The sequence below is a fragment of the Symphalangus syndactylus genome, chromosome 10, assembly GCF_028878055.3.
Source record: "Symphalangus syndactylus isolate Jambi chromosome 10, NHGRI_mSymSyn1-v2.1_pri, whole genome shotgun sequence".
NCBI lineage: Eukaryota > Metazoa > Chordata > Mammalia > Primates > Hylobatidae > Symphalangus > Symphalangus syndactylus.
Genome location: NC_072432.2, coordinates 99083973 through 99103801, shown reverse-complemented (window position 1 = coordinate 99103801; position 19829 = coordinate 99083973). Strand labels below are relative to the sequence as shown.

Genomic DNA, 19829 nt, shown 5'->3' with positions numbered 1-19829 from the left:
TGGGGTCAGGAAAGCTGGGCGGTTCAACTATGGGCGAGAAAATTGGGGCACTTTCCACGTCTCTCCCGAAAATAAAAGAAAGGATGCCGGGCACGGCGGCTCACGCCTGTAATCCCAGCCCTTTGGGAGGCCGAGGCTGGCGGATCACCTGAGGTCAGGAATTCGACACCAGCCTGGGCAACACGGTAAAACCTCGTCTCTACTAACAGTACAAAAAACTAGCCGGGCATGGTGGTGGGCGCCTGTAGTCCCAAGTATTCGGGAGGCTGAGGCAGGAGAATAGTTTGAACCCGGGAGAAGGAGGTTGTAGTGAGCCAAGATCGTGCCACTGCACTCCAGCCTGGGCGACAGAGTGAGACTCTGGCTCAATAAATAAATAAATAAAATGGTTGATGTTATTTGAAGTGCATGTGGCTAGAAAAGCCTTCTGGGTGATTCTGATGCACAATCAACTTTGAGATCCACTGCTGCTTTATGCAAATGTAAGCAATATACTGTTTATTAATGTTTCCTCCCGTTTCACCTAGTGGCAGCACTGTACTCCACGGTGTTCTGGACTTTGCTTTATTCACTTAATATATTCTGGAGGCTTTTCCATAACTGTACATGGAAAGTATCCCCATTATTTTGTGGAGTATTCCATTGCTTATCCAGCTTGTCCCCTGATGAACAAACTATATTGTTTCTGATCTTTCACTATTAAAAGCAGTACTGCAATGAAAATCTTTGATCACATCTCCTTTGTCACTTGCGTGGGTATGTCATAGTGGTTTAACTGTATTTGCCACCAAGGAGATGACATAATCACATGGGCTGACTTTTTGACCCTCTTTTTGACTACCTCTTTTAAATCGCTTTTTGCACAAATCACAGCCTAAGTGACAGCAGATAACATTTTCTTCCCCTCTAGCACCACCTTCCCCAGGTTGCCTCCCTGGGGCTCACATGTGTTCTCACAGTGCAGGCTGAATTAGGAAAAGAAGGCTCTTCCTCAGAGTAGAGACAGCTTCCTCCCAGGCAGTGACTTGGATTTCAGCGCTTCTCACCCTCTTTCTCTAGACTAGGATTTGTTTCTTAACCTCTGTGCTACTGACATTCTAGGCCACATAAGTCTTTGTTGCAGGAGGCTGTCCTATGTACTGTAGGATATTTAGTGGCATCCCTGGCCTCTACCCATTAGATCCCAGTGGCACCCAGACACAAAGATGTCGCCAGACATTGTCAAAGGCACTGGGGTATGGGTGCTGGTGGCCCTGGTTGAGAGCCACTGCTCTAGGCCCCTGTTTCCCACTGCTTCTTTGTCTGGCTCTGGATGGTCAGGTCGTCAGTTGTTCACACAAGCACTGGCTCTGTGTCCCTCCCTAGCCAGCCCAGGGCTCATCTTGGCTGGGCACTCAGGGCAACCTATCCCAGTCCTTCCAACCTGAAGGTGCAATAAGACACCTCTGCAAGGATGGATGGGGCCTGGCCCAGGTTCTGTAAGGCATCTCACCAGGGCCAGCCATGCTTTGGGCTTTCTTGTCATCCTGACCTACCAGAATGGAGCACTGGTCAAAGGCTTAAGCAGTGAACTGGCCATTCCTTGGTCACTTCCAACTAGTCTAAACTCTTCTCCCTGCTCTCTGATGCCATCCAGCCCAGCTAGCCAGATTTCTTATCCTCCCCAAACTTCTCCCTTTATGCTGAATCTCCTGAGATGGTTTATGCCAAATGCTCAGCACAGTGCCTGGCACACAGCAGAGGCCAGTCTGTTCTGACTCCCTGCCATGCTTGGAATGGCCCTTTCGTGCTTGAGGCAGAGGCCTGCCCACCTCTCCTGTCCTTCTTGTCCATCCCAAAGAACCATAAGCTTGCCACTCCTCCCTCTTGGATAACTCCTGCTCACCTGACCTCACTTTTCTGACCTGGTCAGCTGAACATACAGCACTTAATTCAGCTGGTTTCACTCAGTTTCTGTCTGTCCGCCTCTTTGTCTAGTCTTCCAAATGGGTCAGTACACTCCTGCCCTTCTGGGTCTCCTCCCAGGCACAGCCCCTGGTGGCTGTGCTATTTCTTGCAGCAAGGGGTAGGCTGCATGTGTAGGCTTTAGAGGCAGAATGCCTGTTCTGCTGCTGGCTGGGTCGCTGTCTACCAGAGTGATCTGGGGTAAGATACCTGATTGCTTAGTTACCACATCTGTGAAATGGGGACACTCTGACTACCTCTCAGGGTGCTGAGAAGCAAAGGATGAGGAATCTACAGGGGGTGTCACTGAGTACTGTTCAGATCCATTGCTGTTTGAGCCAGAGGAGCCCTAGAAGGGAGGGAAAAGGCAAGGGAGAGCCTGGGTGCTGGTTTGTGCCCCTCTTCTGGGGCTTTAAGATCAGTCTAATGAGTTGAAATGGGAAATGCTCTTCAGAAGCATCAGGTACCATCAAAGTTATCCTTCCTCAGCCCATGCTGTTATGCTTGATTTAATCCATTTGGTTCTCAATTTAGAAACAAAAAGTATTTTCTGGAGCTCCTTTCTGTCTCAGTTAATCTTACTTGGGATGTGTGAAGCAAAGAAAGAGTAACTGAACACAGTATGTAAAGAAGAAGGAGGGTGTCTGTGTGGGCTTGCAATCAGTGAGGGCTCCCTGGACGTGGTGAGGCTCTAGCTGGAGCTTGAGGACAGCCAGGATCAGAGAGATGAGGAGGAGGAAGGATAGTCCAGGGGACCAAGGAGATAGGTGAGCAATGGAGTGCCAGAGTGCCAAAGCAATGACTGACTCGTAAATGACTGAGAGAAAGAGATGTCAGTATACTCAGGCACCTCTAATGGGGTTCACTTCATTCACTAGCTTTAAAGAAGAGCAGCAGAGATCTACAACCAATTCTTGGAGGCCCAAATTGCTTCCAAGGCCACAAAGAAGAGCCAGGCCAGTGGGAAACCACCCTGGCCTGTGTATAGAGTGAGTTAGACGGCACAAAGAACAATTTCGTGTTGGGGAGGAGAGGAGAGAGCCAAGGATCTCCAGCGTGAGCTCCTGAGTGAGGGAAGCTCAGGGACACTGTAGGCCCTCCCTGTGAGGATAGGAAGGAAATGTGCCTTTTCATTTTTCAGCTGATCAGTCAACTCCACAGGAATAAACCAGAGCTCAGAAAAATATGTCCATGGGCCGGGCATGGTGGCTCACCGCTGTAATCCCAGCACTTTTGGAGGCTGAGGTGGGCAGATCACTTGAGTTTAGGAGTTTGAGACCAGCCTGGCCAATATGGTGAAACCCTGCCTCTACTAAAAATACAAAAATTAGTCAGGTGTGCTGGCACACACCTGTAGTTCCAGCTACTCGGGAGGCTGAGACAGGATAATTGCTTGAACCTGGGAAGCCGAGGTTGTGGTGAGCCAAGATTGTGCCATTGCACTCCAGCCTGAGTATCACAGTGAGACTCCGTCTCAAAAAAGAAAAAGAAAAAAGAAAAATAGGTCCATGAAATGATGCCTCAATCACCTGCCTTGTGAGGTGGGCAGTACTATGCCTGTATCACTGCAGATCAAGCAGGTTGCCAGGGTCCCCAGTTGTTGGGGTGGCAGAGCTTCCCAAAGGCAATGGGGTTGGAAGAGAGCCCTGAAACAGACCCTGAGGTTCTGTCCCCAGCCCCCAGAAGATATTTCTCTCAAGATCCAGGGGTAGGGGGTGACTTGCAGTCTCATCCCATCCTGTCTGCCAGGTCTGCCCCATGCCAAGAGATTCACTCGTAGCAGGGGAAAGGTGGCCTGGTACTTCTCCTACAACTTATAAGGAAATATTTCTCATCTGGCTTTCCTGGCTCTCAGACCACGTCCCTGCTTTTCTTCTCAAGGGCTCATTGTTATCTTGGAGACTTCTAAAATCTTCCTTTTTCCTGTGTTCAAATATGTCTCCAGAGTTATGCGATGGAGAATTACCCTGCTCCAATCTCTGAGCCGTCACCATGCCATCTGTGAGGTTAATGTCTGAAAGGATGAGAGTGGCCTAACAAAGCTGCCTTCCTGTGTAAGGGGTGAGAGAGCTTGTCAAGAGGCCACAGAGGCTGAGGGGCATTGAGGTCTACTGAGGATACTCCTCTTTGATGAGTTCATGAATATTCAAACATGCAAATGACATACCATGTCTACAGGCCCCACAATCTTCAACCCACTTTCAAGGGTGGCCGGTGGATTTATTTCTGTGTAGAAAATGGTTCTGCAGAGTGAGTCAGCTACTTTCTATCTGACCCTCTTCATACAATCACATATTTGTTTCTTAGATGATGACATACGGTAAAAGAGATGGGTTTCTTTCTCTCGTTTTTTTGTTCTCTCTCTTTCTTATTTTATTATAGGAAATTTTGAACGTATGTAAACTTAAAGAGAATAGTATATTGAATCACCATGGATTCATTCCCTAGCTTCACCAATTATTAACCCCTAGCCAATCTCATTTCATCTATATCTCCACCTACTACCCAATTTTCAAAATTACTTTGAGGCAAATACTGGATATCATATCATCTGGGGACATTTCAAAAAGTATCTCTCAAAGATAAGAACTCATTTTTTAAAAGCTTAAAACAACAAGAACTTTTACAGTTCTGAAGGTCAGAAGTCTGAAATGGGTCTCATGGACTGAAATCAAGATGTTGGCAGAATTGCATTCCCTCTGGAGGCTCTAGGGGAATATCTCTTCCTTGCCTTTTCTAGCTTCTAGATGCTGCCTGCATTTCCTTGCTTGTGGCCACTTCATTCGGACTGTTGCTTCCTTCCTTACATTTTTTTCTCTGACTCCCTTGCCTTTTGTATAGGTATCTGTGTGATTGCATTATGCCCGCCCAGATAATCCAGGATAACCTCTCCATCTTAGATCATTAATCACATCTCCAGAGTCCCTTTTGCCATTAAAAAGGTAGCCAGCCTATTTGAGATTAAGATATGGACACTTTGGGAGAGCCATTATTCTGCCTACCATATCAAGGAACGAAAAAATCTCATTCCAGTAATAAAAATGTCAGTCAATATAATAAGCAAGACCTTAATGTGATCTCAACATTCTTTCTGTCCCAATTTATGACTTTGGGCTAGAAAGCTATAGGAAATTATTTTTCTGCATTTTGCTTCTCTTATGTTACCCAGATAGCTGGGCTTTTTAAATTTAAATTTTTATTTTTTATTTCTCCTGTACTAAACAAGGAAAGGAGGTAGTGATATTGGACTGGGAAGTTCTTACTTCCACTGTAATAATCTGCTTCTGTCTGTCTGGGTTGGTGAGTATTCAAAGATAGTTCCTTCTCAAGGTGCACTTTTGTGGGTCCCTCTGAGATTATCTTGCTGAAAACATATAATTGCATAGCAGTGCATGGACAATGCAACTTCTTTGGATGACTGCTTCTAAAAAGGAGTCACTTTTTGGAAATATAACCACAACATCATCATGACTAGAAAAAAATATTAATTCCTAATGTCATCAAATATTCAGCAGGTATTCAATTACCTCATCTTTTTTTCAGTGTATTTGTTTGAATTGGGATCCAAAAAAGTTTTATATAATACCATTGGTTATCTCTTTTATTTTATGGTTTATTCTTTCATTATAAGATATAAATTTAAATATATGTATACAGCTCTGCTTTTTTGGATAAATTGTAGCATAACATATACTTTTCTTTAACTTAGTAAAACATCCTAGAGATTACTCCATGGTAATACACAGAGATCTTCCTCCTCTTTTTTTTTTTTTTTTTTTGAGACGGAGTCTCGCTCTGTCGCCCAAGCTGGAGTGCAGTGGTGCGATCTTGGCTCACTGCTAGCTCCGCCTCCCGGGTTCACTCCATTCTCCTGCCTCAGCTTTCCAAGTAGCTGGGACCACAGGTGCCCACCACTATGCCTGGCTAATTTTTTTGTATTTTTAGTAGAGACGGGGTTTCACCGTGTTAGCCAGGATGGCCTCAACCTTCTGACCTCATGATCCACCCGCCTTGGCCTCCCAAAGTGCTGGGATTACAGGCATGAGCCACCGTGCCCAGCCTCTTCCTCCTCTTTTACAGCTGCATGGTGCTCCCTTATGTGGATGTACTATAGGTTCTGGAACCAGTATCGTACATGGATACATAGGTAGTTTCCAGTCTTTTCCTGTAAAAAACAGCGCTGCAGTGAGTGGGTTAAATCTTCTTATATTTTTGCCAGTGTATTTTTGGAATCGATTCCTGGAAATGGAATTGCTATGTCAAAGGGCAAATACCTAATGCTTTTTTGCTAGATATTGCTGAATTCCTTCCATAGGATTATATTATTTTGCCTTTCCAGGAGCAATGTATGAACACATCTCTTTCCTCACAGCCTTCCCGTCAGATGATGTTTTCAAACTCTTGGATTTTTGCAAGTGAAAAAGTGTATCTTGGGGTAATTTGCATTTGCATTGGGGGAGAGTTTTGATACCAAGAAGTGAGTAGTCATTTTCTTATTTAGCCAGCATTATAAAAGCCTCAATTAATCCCCTCTGTACATGTGAATAATTATCAGAGTGGGATGCAACTACTCAACACAAATATGACTTCTGGGTTTTTCTTTTTATTAAATTGTATTTATAAATTCTACTTGCAGTTCTTATTCCTGGATGTATGTCATGTGAATGGCTGCTCAGTGTAACACGCTACCAGAAATGCCATATGTACGAGGCTCTGAGTACAGCTGGGTTTCCAAGGATCTGGGAAGATGGGAGGTGGCCCCGTATGCAGCTATATCTATCCACCATCTTGGTAGGCTCCCCACTAAGTCATGTCAGGGTCCAGTTTTAGGGAAGGAGGGTCATCTTTCACATGCCTTCCTGCTATTCAACCACAGGCTCATGTGGCAGACTCTTCTGTGTTGCCACTAGATGGCTAGGGCACCTTGGAAAGGGTGGTTTAGCAGGTGGAACTTGGCAAGGATCCTGCCCACAGTGATGACAACATGGTTCAGTGGGCAGATCCAGGCACTCAGTGTGGCAACTGCTATTAATTGTAGCAGTTTTGTGAAAAACAGAACACCTTCTACTTTTTCTATCCCAGCCTACTCGCCCAGACTAACATCCTTCTGCAAATATACCTCAGTCTCGACTCTCCAGTCCTGCAGCCCTGTAGACATCAATCCATTTGCAAGGGAGGGGCCTCCTGGAGGAGGGAGCATGGGTCCTGTGGAATTCTGTGGTTTCAGTGGGGCAAGCATAGATATGGACTGGGGATAGGGGTTACCCATCGGCTGGTAGAAGCCCACACATGAGTTCCAAGGTTGTGCCAGGGAGAACTTGCCTTGTGTCCTGACAGCCCTATCTTGGGGGTGAAGACCTTATGGGTCTCAGAGGCCCATCAACCCAGATGGTGGGACTAAGGGGACTTTGGTGGAGTTATGGATGCCTAACAGGATGGTTGCTCAGGGCTTGGATCAGCTGAGAAACAGCATCTCAGGTGGTGGCATAGCTGATAGGAAATCAGAAACAGTCAGCCTTTGAATTTCAGTCTGATTTTAGTCTTTAAGTGGCCATTTCAACCTATGAGAGACATGGTAGATGAAACGACTGCGAATGTCATGATTCTATCCCTTATGATGCCATGACAGTGATCTAAGAATGTTTTTTAGTCAGAAGCAATTACTAAAGGAATTTTCAAGTGAGATGTCGATGACAATTTGGTTATATTAGAGTCACTGAAAGTTGGGGTAAGGGTCAGTATCATTTATCTGCCTACCGGTGGCCAGTCAGCCTCTCTATCCCGTGACATGCCCATAAAAGGACTGAAGTGGGAGGTAGAGCAGGCTATCTGAGAAGCTTGGCAACTAGGAGCAGCCATTGCCAAGTTAGTTTTAGACAGAAGAGAGGTGTAAGCAGATTATTCATCCACATGGGTGCTTGTTTTGTTTTCCATAGGGCCACTGAGCCAGTGGTGAGGTGTGGGGGAGGATTTTTTTTTTTAATCTCTTACCTTGAGCAGTTTTTCTCAAGTACTTGGTGTACTTGGGCCTTGAGGGCTTAAGACTTATCAGAAAATTTATTCAATTTGGTGTTTTCACTTTGGTTTAACTCTTAAAATGTATTTTTGGCCAGTAGTAAATTTGAAAAATATATGAATTATAGACATTTACAATCTTCCCCACCTCCTGCCTTTTAAGGAAGATGGTAGTTTTGTGTATTTCACCCCGCACCCTCTTATTGAGTTAATCAGGAGCAATCGGTGATGGTGAGAATGGCAGGTGGTCCTATAAGGTGAATAGAGGAAGAGCAGGTAGCTAGCCTTGGAAGAAAAGGGGAGATGGGAAAGGGTGAGGGATGGGAGGGTGAGATGAGATGGGAGTTCTTGCATGGATTTAGACTTTGCAAAAGTAATTGTTTTGACTATTTATGGGTTTTGTGCTGATTGCAGAATGCTGGGTAAGATAAAACTCCATTGGGTCTTCATTTTCAGAAGAGCATGAGGTTTAGAGAGGCTTTATAACTTGCTCAAGGACACATGGGTAGAGTGGCAGGACTGGGGACTCAGTTTGTGTCCGGCTCTATCTGATCCTAAAGCCCAAGGTCTTAACTACCTATTGTTTCTGGATTGAAGCAGAGATCCATGGGATCCTGGCCTGCTGGACCTGATAAATGAGCCTGCAGAAGGAAATCCCAGAGAGAAAATAAGTCTCCCAAGTCATCATCAATATGGGAGTAGAACTTGAATCCCCAAGTGAAATGAAAGTGCAGGGCATACATTCTAAACAGAAAAATCTATAAACAGTTAAAGATTAATGCACCTTAGTCAGGCTCTGGCCAGATTTAAAAAGAACAAATCTTGCCATAGCAATGTTTTTACGTTCTTGGGGCAGAATTATACCATGAAGAGATGAAAGGGGAGCAGCTGTTCAAACACGCATTGATTTCCAGGAAGCATGGGATCGAGTCCTCTAAGGCCCTCCCTGTGAGTGAATCCAGATCAGGGCTCATGCTGACCCGTGACTAAGAGGGGCGGCCTTGAGCAGTGTGCCAAGGTCACCCCTTCAGGGTTAGCCTCAAGGCCTCAGTATCTGTCTTGTCTCCTCAGAAGCAGCAGAGGATAAACATGATGTTTAGGCAGCTTGTAGGGAGTCTGTACTTCCAAAAAGATAAGAAATAGGCCAGGAGCACATTGATTCAAGAACAGAGAACACATTCCTAGTAGCATTATAATAATATTTATGAAGCCCCAGTGCCTCTGGAGAGATAGAGTCCAGTGCAATGAACAGAGCTGGCTTTTAGAGTCAGCCTGGTGTTGAGTCCCAGGCCCACCATTCTCTAGTTGTGTGGTCTTGGGTCAGTCAGTCACATAATGTCTCTGAGCCATTACTCTCACAGAGTCGTTTTGAGGAGTCAGTTTCCTTCTTTTCTTTGTCCCTGGAGGTACTCCAGTATCCAGCCCCAGCATCTTTTCCCATCCCTATGCCCACTTCCCTTTTCATTACCATCTTGTGCTGATGGCTTTGTCTTCTGTGCCCTCACAGTCCAGTCTTAGATCCCTTCCTCTAGATCCCCTGGCCCAAATATTCTCCATCTTCTCTTTATCCTCCACTCACCAAGGTCTTTGTGTTCCAACTCCACCATCATCTCCACTCTGAATCTAGAGAGCCCTGGACTCTCCCAGAGGTGCTGCTTCTACTGCCTTGGGTGGGCAGAGATTTTTCTCATGCGTGAGTGCTTGTCCACACCTGCTTCAGCTCCTTCACCCAGACTGTCAATGCTTTGTGGCTAGTGACTGTCTTAAATTCCTTCTGTATTCCTTGAAGCACCTGGTCAAGAGCTGGACACACAGTAACATGAGCTTAAAATGGACACTCATTGAGAGAACCAGGGGAAGGTGCCAAAGCTGTGGGCTTATGAATCCTTTCAGCAAACACTTCTGGGCACCTTCTGGGTGCCTGGAACTGGGCTAGATGATGAGGGCAGTGCCATGAGTGAGACACAATCCTGAGGAAGCCAAAGTCCAGTGGGAGACAGAAATGTAACAAGCAGAGGATAGTAAAATGTGCTTCAAGGTTAAGAGGGTGGTTGATGGCATAGGAAAGCTGGCATCTTCAGGGAAAGTGGAATAACCAAATGTGGCTCAGCATGGCAAATGGGGAACAGTGGGGGGCAGGAGGGATGAGATGGTCCAATACACTGGGAGAAAATATTGGAGAGACAGGTGGGGCCAGGCCATGGAGAGCCTTACAGGTGGTATCAAGCTACTTGGGTTCCATCCTGTAGAAAATAGGGAGCCACTGAAAAGGTGTAAGCACAGGAGCGTCACTACAAGGGAAGGGAGAAGAGGAGAGAAATGTGGTTATGGAAACAAAGTTATATAAGTGAGCTTCTGTGGAAAGCCAGCCAGCATAGCAGGAATGGAGTATACTGTGGGGGTGCAGTGGGTGGGGAGGGGAGGGTTCTGCCTGCCAGGAGATGGCCAGGGCTAATACAATGACAGGCAGAGCTGTCTTGTTCTTGTGCCACCATGCTCCAGGGCTATAGGGATGAGAGTGGGGTGTGAAGATCACCTTCCCACCAAGCCACAAATCCACCATCTATCACAACAACCTCCTTCTATCTACCCACATAATACACCTCCACAGAAATTGTCCCAATGCCTACCCATTCACCTATCGTTCACTCACTCGCCTACCCATTCACTCACTCATTCATATAGAGCATTGCACATATAACTATCGTTCTGTCCTTCCTTCCAACTGTCCATCCATCTTTATTTTAAAACAGATATTTTCACTTTAGTGCACAATTGAGAATCACAAGGGATGCAGAGAAATGCTTGAGGCCTGTGTAGATTACAGAAGTGGCCATAAATCACAATGCTTTGCAGCTCCTCTCATCAAGAGATGGGGTATATTTTCCCACCCCTTGAATTTGGGCTGGCCTCATGACTTGCTTTGATCAGTAGAATTTGTGGTGGAAGCAATTAGTTGTATCGGTTCTGGGCATAACCTCCAGAGGCCTTGCAGCTTCTGTTCTCAGACACTTGGGACACGACTACCTGCTTCCAGGTGAACACATCTGGCTGGTCTGATGGGTGATAGACACATGGCTCAGCCACCCACATTATCTCAGACAATCATCGGTCACCACTGTACATGTAAGTGAGCCCAGGCAAGATCAGCTGATCTTTGCCCAGAGGTACCAGCTGTTAGACTCATGAAAAATAATAAATGGTTCTGATTTTAGATCACTTAATTTTGGAGTGGTTCATTACACAGTAAAAGCTAACTGACTCAAGGGAGTAGCATATTCAAAATCCTGCCCATCTTAAAATAATTGTATCTGCACGTAGGCTCCCAGGGCCCTTGCCAAAGTACTTGCCTTTATTTCCCTTGGCAGACCAAATAGTGGATGTGGAGGGGCCCCAGGCAAGACACAGGAGCACTGGGATAGATTGTGATGAGCATAAAAGAAAGGTTCAGAAATTTTTGTCATAAAGCCTGATGAAGACCATGACAAGGATGATCCCAGCCACTGTTTGCATGGTCACCATGTAGCAAATATGTTGCATATATTATCTAATTTAATCCTTGAACCACAGCATGGGATAGGTGTTCTTATCACTCTTTTACAGATGCAAATAATGAAATTTGGAGAGAGTAAGTAATTGGCTGAAGACCACATACATAGTTCCAAGTCAAAAAATCTTAATTCTAACCCAGTTCCGTGTGATTCCAAAGCCCACACTCTTTTCTGTTATTGCCACACTGTGGAGTCATTATTTGGGTTGCCTCCTTGGAGGTGTGGGATAGGGTGTGATCTTTGCTGAATTCACACCTTTCAGTTGGTTATTTCTCAGTCTAGGGTCCACCTGAGGAACTAAGAAAACCATTTTGTTTGGGCCTCTGGATGCGTGGGCAACCACAGTGTACCTGAGGGCAGGAGAAGCACAGAAAGGGGCTCAGGGAGGACCGGGGTGATGAAGCGAGAACACAGTTGGTTAACTTAGAGCTTAGGGTTGGGTCCAGATGCCTGGTGTGCTACTGAGAATTGATGCAGTGGTCTGGAGACCTGAGAGTCCAACTCAGGCTTGCTCTGGAAATCTGCCTGCACCCCATTTCATTCCAATCTTTCCAGGTCAGGCAGTGTGCATAGATTTCTCCTCATGGACTCTCTGACATACTCTGATTCAGAGGCAGAGAACCCCCATGTCAGCCTCAGTTGTCTAATACAGAGTAACAGCAACATGAGCCATGAGGTCAGAGGAGGGGGACCAGAGTTAGGAGGGGGAGCTTTCTGGAAGACACGGGGCTCAAAGGGGTCCCAAAACCTGCATAGTACTAAGAGGGGATAAGAGGAGAGGGGAGTGCATTCCAGATCAGAGAAATGGTATAGGCAAAGATTGTGAGGTGGGAAGCCAGTGATTTATTACAGTGACAGAGAAGATCTCAAGATGTTCAGGGGAGAGGGTTCATGGATAAACAACTAGAGAACAGACAGGAGCAAAAGGAAGTGATGAGATTCAGAGGCTCAAAGGTCGACCGAGAAGCCAGGCGTTTTTCTTGAGATGATGAGAAGCTATTGAATGCTTTTGACACCAGAGTGACTACAGCACAATTTGAAGATATTTTGGGAGGAATTATCTTGGGAAGGGATGAAAGGCAGATGTGCTCTATCCCCTAGGAACTCTGCAGAGGTTCATCAGAGGCCAAGCTGTCTGCTGCCACCGGGGCATGCCTACCTGCATTTCTTCCTTCTCTCAATTCTCAGTGTGTCTCCTAAAGAGAGACCATCTGCCTCAGAGTCCTGGGGTGTTGTTAAAGCCCAGATTCCTGGGCCTACTCCAGGTTACTGAATCACAGTCTGGATGAGCCCAGCAGACGGCATCTTTACCAAGCTCTGTAGGTGAGTCTTATGCTCTCTGCATGTTGGGAACCTGAGCCCAGATATCTTTATAGCTCAGTTGCCCTGGCCACTTCCCTGCACTCTGACCCTGGCAATCTGGGGCAATCTGAGGCCCAGGGCCTTGGCCTTCCTGTCTCTGTTAGCAGGAGCTCAGTAGATGTCCATTAGTCATAACTTAGATGGCAGAGGACGCCATGGGCCTGATAACATTTGTGAAGGCTGTGGAGAATTTTCTGAAATAATCTCCATGGTTGGCACAGTGTTGACATAGATGTGAATGTCTGGGCTTGTTCTGGCTGTTCCAGAAAGACAGTATTGCTCATCACAGCAACCATCACCACTGTCCACTTCTGGCCTGCTGTTGGCAGGCTTTCCAGCCAGGCTGTGGTCTTACTTCACACATTCACTCACTCAGGGTTTGAGTTACTTTCCCTCTTTCCCTCCCTCCCTCCCTCACTTCCTTTCTTCCTTCATCCCCCTACCCTTCTTTCTGTTTAAGATGCAAGGAACAGAAACAGATTCTGGAGAACTTAAGAAATAAGAAAATTTATTAGATGGATTATCAAGCACTAAACAACATTTTTGGGAGGGAAATAAGAAAAACAAGTGTGACCTCATACTGGGTTCTGGTTAGAACACAGCCATTAGAACAAACTCCAGTCTTTTTCAGTCTGTTGCTGTACTTCAGATTTAAAATCTTGGAATGAGCATGCAGCAATGCTCCACCAGATGAGGAAGAAAAGCTGTTAAAAGGAACTCGGGATGTTGTTTGGAAGGGGGAGTGGATGCTAGGCCTTCACCAGACTATCCAGAAGCCATTCCATGGGGTATTTGGTCTGCATACTGTGAGACACTGAGCTGGTTCCAACACAGCCCCTGCCCTCACCAGGTACACAGTCAGGCCAAGGAGACAGCCATGGAAATGGGATAACCAGGATGAGTGGGGATGTGACTGGGGATGTACAGGGGCTCGGGAGCACAGAGGACAGGCTCTCCTCCAGCTTTGAGGGGATTGAGGTGCAGGGTACTGGTTAGGGAAGACAGGTCTCTGGAAGAGATGACACCGTGAGATGAGATGAAAATCCACACAATCCTCATAAGCATCCATTTGTACAAATATGCCATCCTTTTTCCAAGAAGCCAGTTGAATTTTGGAGACAAGGTTCTGGGGCTGCAGAGGATTGGGCCCTCATGCCTGGCTCGATGCTCCCAGTTCTGAGCTCAGTGTGCCTCTTGGGCAGGAGTTTCCTGGTTCCTCTGCAGAATCGGGCTGAAGGTGGTAGCTCACCAGCCAGCTTTAGTCCCTTTCCTCTGCCCTCCCCTGTGGAAGTCAGGCTCATCCAGGCCCAGCTTCTGCCCAACCAGCCAGGCTCAGGTCCTGGATGCCCACAGTGGAAGGAGAACAGTGAAGAGTGGCTGACATGCAGGTGCCATCCCGCCAGCTTTCCTTTCTCCCTCCAGTGGTGTGGTTTGGCCACCAGCATGCCATCCTAGTCCACTGCCTCCAGCAAAACAGGAGTAAGAGGATATATGCACAAAATGCCAGGTTACTTGGGTTAGTTTGTGATTTAAGGGGCACTTACTCAAGTGTTTGGGGTGCCTATCATTTCCTTTCTTCCTACTTACTCTTCCTCTTTACAGAAATGTCACTGCCACAGTTTGAAGAAGAAACATATGGCCCCGACCTGCCAGTCATGGCCACATGGGCAAGGATGAACAAGTCCATTCAGGGATAGCACATATCTCTGGGAATTTGGAATCATGACACTGAGATGAGGGGTGAAGGGGGAGGGTCATCTGGGCATAGGTGTTAAGGCTGCTGGATAGGGAGAGAGAAGGAGAGAGAAGAAGAGAAAGAAGATAGGGAAGAGAGAGAAGGAGGGAGAGAGAGGGAGAGAAAAGGAAAGAGAAAGAGAGAGGAGGAAGGAGAGGGAGAGGAAGAAAGAGATGGACAGAGGGAAGAAGAGCGAGAAAGAGGGGAGGAGGAGGGAGAGAGGGAAGGACAGGGAGAGAGAAGGGAGAGAGAAAGGAAGAGGAGGAGGAGGAAGAGAGAGAGGGGAGAGAGGAGGGAACTTCAATTTCTTCTTTTCTTCCAGTTCTCCTGAAACCTATTATATGTCCTGTCATTGGGTCCTTCCATTCTTGACATTCTTATGATACCTGATGCTCCCACCTCCTTTATTTAGGCAGTTTGAAGAGTTCTTTTTGCCAATAATTAAAAATAATGCTTGACTTAGGCACCCAGCAAATGCTAGGAACAATGTTTGTCCGTGAATTTCTATCTCTCTGTGGCAAATAAATTCCTGAAATTCTTCATCATAGATTATCTGTTGAAATAAAGAAATGGATTTTGCTTAGGTTTGTATCAAAGATAATGAAGGAGATTCTCTGGAAAGCAATAAGGAAATGAGAATTTTAGCAGCTCTATGGGATTCTGCTTTTTATTTTTTTAAAAATCAACTTACTTAAAATCTACTGTCTACAATCTGGTAACATCTATCAGAATAAAATGTACACATACCATTTAACATAGCAATAAACACTCCTGGTAATCTATCCAGCAAAAGCACTGGCTTCTAAGGGTTTATGCATAAGAGTGTTTATTGCAGCATTGTTTGTAGCAGGAAAAAAAAACTAGAAAAAACTTCAGACAGTAACTTACTAAACTGTTCTTCTAAATATTGTGTTGCACATACTATCAAGTATATGTGTATAAAAAGGGGTTCTTCCCAGGAGGCAGAGGAGGTTGCAGTGAGCCAAGATCACGCCACTGCACTCCAGCCTGGGTGACAGAGTGAGACTCCATTTGAAAAAAAAAAAAAAAAGGGTAGGGGTTCTTTGTGAAAACATGCCTCAGAAACACTGGTTTACACAAAGTTAAACAGGTTTGTTTATCATGGGCTTCTCAGAAGTATTCAGATGAATATTCAGACATTATTTTATGAAATATTTATTGAGCACTCACTATGAGCCAGAAGCTGTACTTAGGAGAAGAGTCAATAGTTTCAGGAGTGATGAGTGTCCCCAAGGAGAAGGGCAAGGAGCTAGGAGTGCAGTGGGCAGAGCCAGAGAAGCTTCCTGCGAGACGTGACTTGAGGTAGAGAGTTGAAGAAGACTCTGAGTTACCCCAAGGAAGTGGAGAAGTAAGAAAGTGTGCCAGGCAGAGGGAACAGCTCCTGCTGGAGCACTCATGGGAAAGAGGGTGGGGTGAGAAACTGGAGAAAGCCCCATGGATGAAGCAGAGACAGAAAGAGCTGCAGGGGGGAGGTGGCCACCCCATGAGGAGCTGAGTTTTCACTTCAAATGCAAGCAGGAGAAACTCAGGGGAATTTTTCTTTTAAACACCTTAATTAAGGTGTCATTTAAATAACACAATATCTATGCATTTTATGTGCACAGTTTGATGAGCCTTAGTAAATGTACACAGTTGTGCAACTATCATCACAATCTAGTTTTAGAACATTTTTATCAACCCCAAAATTTCCTTGTGCCCACTTGCTGTCAATCCCATTCCCAGGCACTGACCTGCTTTTGCTTCTATAGTTTTGCCTTTTCTAGAAATTTCATGTGAATGGAATCATTTAATATGTATCTTCTGTGTCTGGTTTCTTTCACTTAGCTCATTTTGAGGTTCATCCATGTTGTTGCAGGCATCACTAGTCCTTTGTGAAATTGCTGAACAGTATCCCATTGCGTGGATATAATACATTTGTTTGTATATTTGTCAGTTGGGGGACACCTGAATTGCTTCCTGTGTTTACTATAGTGAATTATGCTGCTACAGATGTTTGCCTATAAGTCTGAGTGGACATATGTTTTTACCTCCTTTTAATAGACATCTAAGAGTGGATTGCTAGATTGATTTGAACTATTTTAGTGGGCATAAAATGGCATCTCATTGTGGTTCTGGTTTGTATTTCTCTAATGACTAATGGTGTTGAGCACCTTTTCATGTGCTTATTATATTCATCTATGTATCTTCTTTGGTGAAACATCTTGTTTGGGGTATTGCTTGAAGGACTCACAGACCTCAGAGGCAGTTGCATCCACGCAATGGTTACCATAGTGAAACACCACACAACAGGAGGAAAGGCACATAAGGTAGAGTCTGGAGGTGTCCAGGTGCAGGCTTTTAAAGTTCTGTCTTCTGGGGTGGGGTTTGCACTGAACATGCTTCTCTCCCCAGCAGTGAAATGCAGCAACAGTGCATGCTGTTTCTGCCTGGGGGCCTTGCTTGAGACTTGACACCCAGAGTTTTTTGTGGGCTAGTGATGTAGGCGCTCTTCTGCTACACGACCAATGGTGATTACTGAAATTCCAAACTCTTAGAAGAAAAGCAGATGTGCACCATAAATCATACTGTTTGTACAAACGGTTTAGGCAAGCTGGTACTGTAGGATTCAGTGCCCTGGAAAGACAAAACAGCCTTATCAGCTGGAAACATAGGTAACATTCCAAAAGCCAGGTTCTCAGATGCCAGGCAAAGGCCAGCTCCACAGGCAGACCCTTCTACAGAGCAATGTCAGGCCTGCTGTGTTCCCCTCTCCCGCACATGTCTAGTCAAATCTTTTGGTCATTTTTTAATTGAGTTGTTAGTCTTCTTATTTTTGTCATCAGAGTTCTTTAGATATCCTGAATTTAAATTGTTTATTAGATATACATTTTGCAATTTTTTTCCCCAGTCTGTGGCTTTTCTTTTCATTTTCTTAATGTCCCTCAGAAGGAGTTTGGGAAGGGAAGTAATATGACCAGATTTGCACACACATACAGCTGCCCTACCTGCTATGTGGAGAATGGACTGGAGGGGTCAGGACTGGATTGGGGCATCCTGTTAGGAGGTTGTTGGGTGATCCAAGTGAGAGATGATGGCAGTTTGGATGGGGAGGCAACAGAAGGGATGGAGAAAAGCAGCTCCATACAGGGGGTGTATAGAAGGTAGGACTGAGAGGGCATGCACTCTACACATTATAGATTTTCAACAGGGGAACAGAAAGGAGGCCTCCCCAAACTCATCCACAGAACACGTTATTATTATTCTTTCTAGTAGTGAAACTCCATTTGTGGGATTTACATATTGGATAATTTGGAAATGTGGGACAAGATGAATTTGAAGCTTCCCTCTAGTCCTCACAGTCTGTGGTGCCACGAACAATCCTTTACGAGGTTATTTTAACATTACTAAAATATTCTGAGGCATGTGCCTAGATGCATTATTACAGATTGTTTATTAGTCACACATGTATATCTATAATGCCAATTTTTGATCCAGGAAAATAACATCATGAATGAAATTGAACACAATCTATGCATGAAGATCCTTGCAGAAAGGGAGGGCAGAAATACTGTTAGCCTAGAAAGTGTGAGGATGGGGATAAGGAAATTCATATTCATGTATTAACCCAATTATCAAATGCACCTTGCAAATCTGGAGCGCTGTTGGTTTAACATGGGATTTCACATCATTCCGTCCCAAGTGACACAGATAGTATTATAAATGAAAAATCCTTTCCTCAGGCTAGGATACAGAGCTCCTCTCATTTGGGCAGTACATGCTATTACAGGAGAACCTTTATTTAAGGCTAGAAATTCTATTTACTCAGGAGCCCAAACCACTGTTTTACTGCTCTTGCAAAATAAACAAAACACCCTGGCAAAGTAGATGCAGAAAAGACCCGGGGGAATGGAAAGGAATGTGGAATCAGGTATGCAGGTCAGTGTCAACACAATAAATCAGGAGCACAGCAGTGATATATATTTCTCTTCTGATGCCAAAAAAAAGGAGGCTACATGAATCAATGAGATATAGTGAGAGTACAGAAATTAAGATATATAATGTTTTATTCATATATGTATTTAATGAAGTAGGTTTTGTGGTTTTGTTGTTTTATTTTAGAAAGAGACAACATAAAGGCTCAGAAATGGATGTTTTGCCTGGTAGGGGCTGCGTGATGCACACATGGATCAGGGAGATGATGACGTCACCTCCAAACTGGTTGGACTTGGTGCCCTGAGCCTATGGAAAGGCTGGACAAGGGGATGGGGGCTTCAGACACCTGCTGTCAGGTGCATGATGCAATAAGGTACCCCTTCTCCAGGAAGTGATGATGAATCCAGCTCAGCATGCTGCACATTTTGGCCTCTTCTGCCTCAAGGCCTTTGCATGTGGTGTTCCCTCTTCCTGAAAGCCAGCTGCCTCAACCCATCCCCAGATCTTGTGAACTCACCCTTCAGGTCTCAAATACATTGTCACTTCCCTTCTGTCTACACTGTCATCAGGGCAAATGACAAATCCATTTTATAGAGACAAAACCTTGTATAATTTTGAAGGCCCTTTTCCAGAAATAAGAATAAAAATTATTGATTTGAAATTAGAGATCCATATAATTAGGGCCCTTTCTGGGACCCTGGAAACAAAGATTCTCTGCCCCTGGGGAGCTTCTAGTCTGGCTAGACCTGTACTGGATCCAAAGAAGGCTGGGTAGGCTGAAGTCAGAGGCACTCAGAGTCTTAGAAAACCAGAACTAGAAGATAATTCAGAGGTGTCTGATTAAACCTCCCATTTTAGAGGCAGGGAAATGGAGGCTCACAGTGGGGGAAGGGAGTTAGTCAAAGTCACACAGCTTGCTGTGGCAGCTTTTGGACAAGGCTGTCTGATTCCTATCCCCCTGGATTCTCAGGGTCCTTAGGGACCTCTTGGAGTGCAGAGTTCATTTAGGGTGAGGAATGGCTGGCAGCTTCAGTGGTTGCAGGGATCAAAATCTGCTCCCCACCCTGAACTTGCTGGATCCAGAAAATCCTGATTTCCTACTTCACTTCATGACACATATGCAAACACTGAGATGTTTTGTGGGGGGAGAAAATAGATTCTTCCTAACAGGCCCTTTGTTTTTCTGCATGACTAAACCTGTAGCAAGGATGAACCAGAGTAAAAGCATGGAGACGTAAATTCTGAATGCATTCAGTCATGTGATCAGCAAGTATAATGAGTAAACCCAA

The 19829-nt window shown here is 45.2% G+C and overlaps 1 protein-coding gene and 1 long non-coding RNA gene across 4 annotated transcripts in view; one reads left to right on the top strand and one right to left on the bottom strand.

The window, feature by feature from the left end:
• Window positions 1-19829, top strand: part of LOC129491234 (uncharacterized) — a 186895-nt gene that overhangs the window by 119302 nt on the left and 47764 nt on the right. The gene's annotated exons all lie outside the window — the stretch shown is intronic.
• Window positions 13364-19829, bottom strand: part of NMNAT3 (nicotinamide nucleotide adenylyltransferase 3) — a 110623-nt gene continuing 104157 nt past the window's right edge. For all 3 annotated transcript variants that reach the window (XM_063610719.1, XM_063610720.1, XM_063610723.1), the window contains one exon: window positions 13364-17241. In XM_063610719.1, coding sequence (XP_063466789.1) covers window positions 16800-17241 — 442 coding nt within the window. In that variant the 3' untranslated portion in view covers window positions 13364-16799. The remainder of the gene's footprint in view (window positions 17242-19829) is intronic.